Source organism: Physeter macrocephalus, unplaced genomic scaffold (genome assembly GCF_002837175.3).
Source record: "Physeter macrocephalus isolate SW-GA unplaced genomic scaffold, ASM283717v5 random_254, whole genome shotgun sequence".
Classification (NCBI taxonomy): Eukaryota; Metazoa; Chordata; class Mammalia; order Artiodactyla; family Physeteridae; genus Physeter; species Physeter macrocephalus.
Window position 1 is genome coordinate 1,673 of NW_021145540.1, and position 8,447 is coordinate 10,119.

Sequence of the window (8,447 nt, forward strand, 5' to 3'; positions counted from 1 at the left end):
TTTTTTTTTTCTTAGATTCCATACATATGTGTTAGCATACGGTATTTGTTTTTCTGCTTCTGACTTACTTCACACACCCTCAGATTTTTAAAGACTTACTTTCAGTATAAGAGTTACTACAAAGAACTAACCTGCCGTTACTCAGCTTGGAGCTTTTACACTGATGTGTTTTTGACACAACTGCTGTGACCAGTTGGAACCAAGTTAGGATTAATGTAACTTTTTTTCAAAATTGCCAAAGATTATTGGTAATATAATTACTTAAAGTTGCTTATGGTGTTTTTCCTCTGTCTTATAAAACGCTTTTGAATTTCTTCTTAAAGGAATTGGTATGAATACATTTTTTTGACGGTTCTGCCAGTTTGGTGCGCCCTCTAGTGGCCATATGTTGAAAAGTCACTTGGTCAAGATTTCCAAAGCCTGGAAGGTTCGCAGCTTCAGCAGAGGCTAAAACGGCACTTCTGAATGTGGTCCCGAGTGGCCTGGAAGTTTCTGATGCCCTCTTACAGAGTCTGGGTGTCAAGAATCATTTTCATAATACTGATGAGGTCAGTGGCTATATCAACAGTGTGAGTTTTTGCTACCGTACGATGGGATTTGGAAGATTCTGTGTAAATTCAGTGAAGTCTTATTTTCCAGTGGCCAACACAGGATGTCACAAATCGTGCATGGGTAGAAGGTGCATCCAAGCTGCAAGAGAGGCCAAAGGATGTAACGTAACAGGCATGTGAAGGGCATTGCTATGGTTTCGGATTCCACATTGCAACTAATCTGTAAGAAATTACCAGATGGTGTCTGCAGTAAAAGAAAACACTGTTCACTTCTGAAAAGGCTATTAAGATCCGCGCAGTCTTAAACTGTCTGTCAACGTGAGACTGGATCTTTCCCACACATTTCAGCCAAGAATTGGGCTGCAACAAATTGAATGCAGAAACACACCCCCAGCTGTCTTTTCTTAAACCAAACGTTAGAGAGATTTGTAAAAACATAAAAGAGAACCACTCTACCTATTTTTTTGTTTTCAAAAATATAGTTATTTTTCATAAATATGTTATTTGTGTTAACGTAAAATGGGTCAGGTTTTGTTACCTTAAAGTGAATTAAAATTTCTAGTGTGGTACATGTGGGTAGATATATAACCCACATAAGTAAAAGCTATTTGGGATATCTTTAAGGGCACACAGGGGTCCAAAAAGTTTGACTAAAATGTTCAAGAAACTTTGGGCTAAAGGACTACTTGATAATCTGCAGATAATTTATAATAAAATGTAATGTTGAATAACAAAACTAGAATGGGGTAATAAATAATAATAATCAATGTTTATATCTTGTTAATTTTTGATACTTTAACATCATTTCATTTGTACGTCAAAAAAGTCAACAGTTGACACTTGTATCTTTACTTTTCACAGCATTAAAGCAGATTCCACTCCTGACTTGACCACATCTCTTAGGTCAGTTCATTTAATTTTCTTTCCAACAATCAAATAAGGAGTATTTATCGCGTGTCTATTCTATGCCAGCCCCAGGAATAGTTGTTTAAAATAAAAAGAAAATGAGACACAGTTTCTGCCTCTCCTGGGGAAGCATAATAATAGCCTTATTTACGTGCATTATTGAAAATAATTTGCTCAAATTTCTAAAATCAGTGCCAAATTCAACTCAGGAAGGTCATCTTTTAATTTATGAATAATGGAGTACTTTTAGGCCCTAGGCCTACTGCAGGCCCTAGGTCTGCAGTTTTATACCTAATTGGCTGCAATTAGAATTTTATGTAAATAACGGTTCCATGAACTTAGGATATTTTACCACTGCGGGGGGGTCATCTGTACATTTTTTCCTCAGAGTCTTCTCCAAGTAAAATAGTCTGTGATGAGAAAAGGAATCTTTTGAAGAAGAAGGACAATGTAAAGCTCAAGTCAAGTGAGATGATTCTGTGAAAGCTCCTCATGAGCATAAAAAAAAATAAAGTGCAGAGCTCATGGGAAAAATAGCAAAACTCTGTGAACTCAGCTTTTAATCAGACCAGAAGGAAAAATACTAGTCTTTTGGAGAAAACACGTCATCCTCACAGAGAGAGCGCCTCTCAAGTGTTCCACTTTTTCTGAAGTACATCTGGGCCCCCAAACGGTTCTGGTTCCCCAAGATGTGAGGTAACAACTTCCGCATTCGTGGGGCTGAGCTGATGCTGGTTGTAGTGAGGGTGTGGTAGTCAGGGTCCTCCAGAGAGACAGCCAACAGGACAGACGGATGGACAGATGGGCACGAGGGGAGGTTTATTATAGGAAGCGGCCGCGGGGGGCTACAGAGGCCAAGAAGCCCCCCCCATCGGCCGTCTGCAAGCTGGGGACCAGGACAGCCTGTGGTGGGACTTGGTCCAAGTGCAATTTCCGAGAACCGGGGGCCCCGACGTCTGAGGGCAGGAGATGGACGTCCCAGCTCAAGAAGAGAGAGCGCGTTGTCCCTTCCTCCACCCGTGTGTTCTATTCAGGACCTCAAAGGACTGGATGAAGCCGCCCACCCTGCGGAGGGTGGCCTTACTCGGTTACTACCTCAAATGCTGATCTCTTCCAGACACACCCACCCAGACGCCCCCAGAAGTACCGCTCCCCCAGCTCTCCCAGCATCCCTCAGCTCCGTCCGGGTGACACCTGAAATCGGACACCCCAGGTGACAGTAGGCACGTGCCTGTTGTCTCAGAGTGTTTTGTATGGTCCTTGCTCTCACCCTTCAGGTGGTTTCAGCCTGGGTGATAAGTCGTAAGGTCCCTCATTATAACAGAATCATGGACACATGGCTGTGAATGGGAGCATCTGGGATTTTCCAGGAAGCCTGAGGAAACACAAACATATTCTTGCTTTCAAGTAAACACAGAATTGAACCTCCTAGGGAAAATCATTGTGGTTTTCCAGGCCTTGTCTTGTTCAAACGCCTAGTTATTGTCAGAGCAGGTCTCTGGGCCCAAATGTCGCCCTGGCTCTCACCCCTGACTGTGTCTGCTGTCAGGGACAGGGAGGGGAGAACGAAGCTGCACTGGATTCTAGAGCCTCTTCCTGACCTCCACGTGCTTAGGAAGAACTAGACCTTAAAATGCAAATCAAAACCACCATGAGAGATAACCTCACATCTGTCAGAATGGCCAGCGTCAAAAAGAACACAAATAACACATGTTGGCGAGGATGTGGACAAAAGGGAACCCTCGTACGCTGTTGGTGGCAATGTAAATTGGTGCAGACACTATGGAGAACGATATGGAGTTTCCTTTAAATACTTAAAATAGAACTACCATATAATCCAGCAATCTCACTCCTGGGTATACATCCAAAAAAAAAAAGAAAATACTAATTAGAAAAGATGTTTATAGCAGCATTATTTACAATTGCCATGATATGGAAGCAACCTAAGTGTCCGTCGTCAGATGAATGGATAAAGAAGATGTGGTACATATATATACAATGGAATATTACGCAGCCATATAAACAAATGACATTTTGTCATTTGCAGCAACATGGATGGACTAGGAGGGCATTATGCTCAGTGAAATAAGTCAGATAGAGAAAGACAAATACTGCATGATGTCAGTTATATGTGGAATCTAAAAATAAAACAAACTAGTGAATATAACAAAAAAGAAACAGACTCACAGATATACAGAACAAACTAGTGGTTACCAGTGGGGAGAGGGAAGGGGGGGAGGGGCAGTATAGGGAGAGGGGAGTAAGAGGCACAGACTATTAGGTATAAAATAAACTGCAAGGATAGACTGTACAGCACAGGGAATACAGCATATATTTTATAATAACTATAAATGGAGTGTAACCTTTAAAAATTGTGAATCACTATATTGTACACCTGTAACACGTCACATTGTACATCAACTATACTTCAATTAAAAAAAACAGAATTGGACCTCAGAGCCCACGTTTGGATGCGTCCTGTGGGCCTGGCCCCTCAGCAGACTTGACCTGTGTGTGGATCACCCCATAACTCACCCTGGCTGTGGCCTCGCTGAGTGGGTCGTGGCCCAAGTCACTTGCTGAACTGGTCGTGGCCGTCACCTTGACCTTGACCTGGCCTCACACAACCACTGTGGCAACCAACTTCTCCCTGGAGGCTAAATCGTGAGGGCCTGAAAATAAAGATATCTGAATTTTAGTTCAAACCCATGCAAGGCATGTGACCCTGCCAACTTTTTTTAACCTTTTTGGGCCTCAGTTTCCGAGTTTACAGGGTGAAGTGAGGGCCGGATGGGATGTTCTGTCTGGTTCTGAGCGTCCTCCGTGGGCTGGCCTTGGGCCTGTCTCTGTCCTCACCGCGTGCACCCCCCTGGAGCCCAGGGGCACGCGGTCTGTCTCCTGCTGTGCACAGGACAGGTGGTCCCTGCCAGCTGAACACACCCCTGCACTTTCCACCCGCCTTTGTTTTATGACAGCCTCTATTTTACAAGCACCTGGCTTGTTGTGTTGTTGGTGATCTTTAAGCCATTAAGCACTTTCAGAATCCTCTTGGCAGGACCATCCTGTGCTCTGGTTCCCGTTTCCTGGACCCTATTCTGGGCCAGGCCGCTGGCGACGTGCTGGAGTGGGTAAGGCTCTCTTCTCCTGGCGTGATCGTTCAGGACTGAAATCATAGCATATCCGGGCTTAGGCAAGGATCATCTAATCTAAGTCTCACTTTCCCAGTGGGGAAGCCAAGGTCTGGGAGGGTGGAGAGAGTCTGCCCAAGGCACACAGCTACAGCAACAGATTAACAAACAGGAAAACCAGGCCCGGAGCCAGTGCCCTTGACAACAGCTCAGGGCCCTCTGGCCACGTCTTACCTCCTCTGGCCTTGCTATGATTATTTAATGACAGGGTAGAGATAAACTTCCCATTAATTGAGGGCCATAGCTGTAAACAGGAACCCGTAAATAGCATCTACAGGATAAAGGCCATGCTTTCACATTTAGTAAAAATGTGTTGTTGAGCTTGTACGATGGGCCAGGCACGATCTGGTCAAAGAGAGAGTGCAGATCCAAACCAACTCCTGTCTCTGCACTAGTCCTTGGGCGTTGGGGACAGTTGGTTTAGAAGAAAGGCATACAGGGTACAGTTCTAACAGTCAGGTGGCAGTTCTCATAGTTTTAAAACACAGCCATGAATATTGCATTAAGGATCGCGTTGTAATCTTGAATGTTACCAAGATGTAGAAATCTGTGGTTGCCTTGACAACTCTAAGCCACTTCAATGTCGGCCTTTCCTCGCCCACATGGGTTTTCATAGCCTCTTTGGGTTTCTCCTCTGCTAAGACAATTTTTATCCTCTATCTGGTCCAGATGAACCTCACGAATTGGGAAACATCTGACCCCGGGGGAGCTGGGCTGTGCGTCACCCATGGCCCTGGGGGCTCCCGGCACCCCCATCTCGGTGAGGAGTGCGATGGAGGTCACACCGCGATGGAGGTCACACCGCACGGAATGCACACATGATACCTGCAAGGTACAAGGCCGAGAGCTGGTGCCAGGTTTCCTAGGATTAGTTTCGATTTACAAAAGATGGAAAAACTCCGGGCTCCATTACAGAGGCGCTGAGAAATGCTCCAGGCCACGCGGTTGCTTTGATGTTGGGACAGCACTGGTCGGGTCACCACCCAGTTTCTTGCTAATATTGGAGGAGGCACATTAACGAGTTTGGTGTATTCGGTAGGAAGCTCTTCCTTGTGGAGAGTGTTTCCTGAGTGGGTTTGGAGCTGAGCCCCTGCATTTGCATGGCCAGCAGAGCAGCCGGTGCTTAAGAGTCCTACCGGTGAGATGGACGAGCCGGACCGGCACCCGAGTCGCTGCGCATGCGCGGCTACCAGTCGCAGCGAGGGCCGTGGGGAGGATGTAACGGAGGGACCCCACTCAGTCTTGGCTCGGAAAAGGCGCCTGAAAAATTGGTGCTCGAGATGAGGTCTGAACAGGGGTGACCTGAGCGGAAAGAGGGAGACCGTGCAACCAACCTGGAGCCTTCCAGCCAGGACCCTGCGGGCGGGGCTCAGACCTCAAGGTCCTGGTCTTTAGTTCAAGGGCTCAGAGGGGCGTGGGGTGACTGCTCAGGTTTGCCTGCTGAGACATTTATTTGGTCGTGGTCTGGAGAGTACTCGTTAGGGGAGCCAGGACGGGCGCGGAGAGAGGCTGTCGTCGTTCAGCACGAGTTGGCCCCAACTCGGCCTGGGGCCATGGCCCTGGAGGGGGTCAGAGGTGGCGGGACCTGAGGGTGTCCAGGAGGAAGATTGTGCAGGATCAGGAGGGCCTGGGGAGGCGCCCGGGCCCCCTGCCTGTGCCACTCGTGGGGTGGGGGCCGCTGGAGGCGGAGACGGGGGAGCAGGAGGGGGCCCGAGTTCCGTCTTGGCCTTGTTGAGTTTAAGGTTCCATCTACGCTTCAGATGGGGGAGGGAGGGGCAGCTGGGCAGAAACGCTGGGCCCGCCCCGCCCCCCGCCCCCTGCCCGGGGACGCACCTGCCTCCAGGTGGAGCCTCCGAAGGGTAAGAGGAGGGGCCCGGACGGGAAGAGAAGGGGCCGTGAGCAGTACCCTGGGGCAGCTCTGACATCCCACGGCGGGGTCGCGAGGCTGAGGATGCACGTCTTGGGGGGGCGGTGGCCGGAGGTTGAGGAAGCTGAGAGCACACGCGTCCCTTGGAGGTGGTGACACGGGGTCCCGGGTGACTTGGAGCTATTTTGGTGAGTGATGTGACGGGAACGGAAGGCGACTGGAAGAGGCCAAAGGACAAATGGAAAGGGGATAAACGGGGAATGCGAGCTCGTGCAGGCTGGGAGCCAGGCCAGGAGGGCGAGGCCGCGGCCGCAGCGCGTGTGGGGCTGGGGGCCCCGTTGCCACGGCCGGGGGACGCTGGAAGGACTTTCGGGTAGTGATGGGAAAGGGCCCAGTGGGGCTGCGGGGCGACAGCGTGGACACCCTGAGCAGACAGGAGGGTGAGACCAGGCGCCCCCCGGGCCTCGGCCGACACCCCGGGTATGAGGCAGGGGTGTCTCCTGGGCTTCCCACTCACAGCACCCTGGCTGTGTGTGTGCATGGGCGGGGGTCACCTTCGTTTCTGCAAGGTTTTTTCCTTCTTTTGGCTGAATGCTGTCCTTTGCATTGTTTCCGTGAAAAACCCTTCTTAGCTTCATTCCTCTACAGAATACGTCTTGCTTCTCTTTCTGCTTTTAAGCTTTCCTCTTAATCACTGCCTTTAAGCACTTGGATACCGATATGACTTGTATAGTTTCATTCATGTTTCTTGAACTTGATGTTTGTTGAGCTGCTTGCGTCTGTGGGTTTATAGTTTTAGCAATTTTAGGAACATTTTGCAAGTTATTTCTTCAAATATTTTCTTCTGTCCAGCCCGATCCCTTGGGGACCCGAATTCCACGTGTATTGCCTGCCTCAAGGTGTCCTACAGCTCTCTGAGGCTCTTTTTATTTTTTCCCATCTTTTTTCTCTGTGTATTTTATCTTGTATACGTTCTATTGTTGCATCCTCAGTATTCAACGATATTTGTTTCTGAAGTAATGTGCCGAGAATCCCATCAGTACCTGAAAAACCTCAGACGTGGAACTTTCTAAAAGTTTCACTTGGATCTTCTCAATACGGTCTGTGTTTTTATTTAGCATGTTCCGTTCATCCCCTCCTTCTTGAGCTTATGGAGATGGGAGAGCAGCCTTACCTTAGGGTAATTTGATGTGTGGCTTAGTCAGTGCCCTGCTGAGGACCTCTTCACATGTCCCATGAACTGTGGGCTTTTCCTTTCTGGCCGACGGGCTCACAAAGTGTTCCTGACCCCCTATGAGCTCTGCGGGTGATTCCACACGAGAGGGATGGGGTCCACAGCACAGGGGGGCATATTGGCCTTAGGAGCGGAGGAGAGAAAGGGAGTGTTGTTAAAAATGTTTATTAAGTTCTTAATTTCTACAGTTGGATTTTTCAGTTCTAGAATTTTCATTTTACTCTTTTTAAACAGTAAATTCTAAGAGAAAAGTCTAGCTGACTTTGAGTATGGCGATGACATTTTAGGTACAAACACCAAAGACACGATTCATGGAAGAAATAACTGATCAGCGGGACTTGGTGAAAATTAAAAATGTCTGCTCTGTGCAGAACACTGTCAACACAATGAACAGACAAGTCACAGCCTGGGGGAAAGCTTTGCCAAAGACGCATCTGATAAAGGACTCGTATCTAAAATATACAAAGGGCTATTAAAAATCAACAAAAGAAAATAAAAAACCTGATTAAAAACTGGGCAAAAGGGCTTCCCTGGTGGCGCAGTGGTTGAGAGTCCGCCTGCCGATGCAGGGGACGCGGGTTCGTGCCCCGGTCCGGGAGGATCCCACGTGCCGCGGAGCGGCTGGGCCCGTGAGCCGTGGCCGCTGAGCCTGCGCGTCCGGAGCCTGTGCTCCGCGGCGGGAGAGGCCGCAGCGGTGAGAG

The 8,447-nt window shown here is 48.3% G+C and overlaps 1 protein-coding gene across 14 annotated transcripts in view; it reads right to left on the reverse strand.

The window, feature by feature from the left end:
* Nucleotides 1–6: 6 nt before the first annotated feature.
* The window catches only part of LOC114484982 (uncharacterized), a 10,562-nt gene continuing 2,121 nt past the window's right edge, over nucleotides 7–8,447 (reverse strand). The window contains exons 1-5 of one of the 14 annotated variants that reach the window (XR_008616633.1): nucleotides 6,479–7,944; nucleotides 4,820–5,470; nucleotides 4,451–4,620; nucleotides 3,993–4,129; nucleotides 7–2,832 (exon numbers count right to left, since the gene is read on the reverse strand). Coding sequence is in view for 3 of the 14 variants with exons in the window: in XM_055082741.1 (XP_054938716.1) it covers nucleotides 4,030–4,129; nucleotides 5,471–5,947; nucleotides 6,479–7,053 (1,152 nt within the window). In the remaining 11 variants the exon portion in view is untranslated. The other 13 variants (XR_008616631.1, XR_008616630.1, XR_008616636.1 and 10 more) reach the window with 13 other exon arrangements.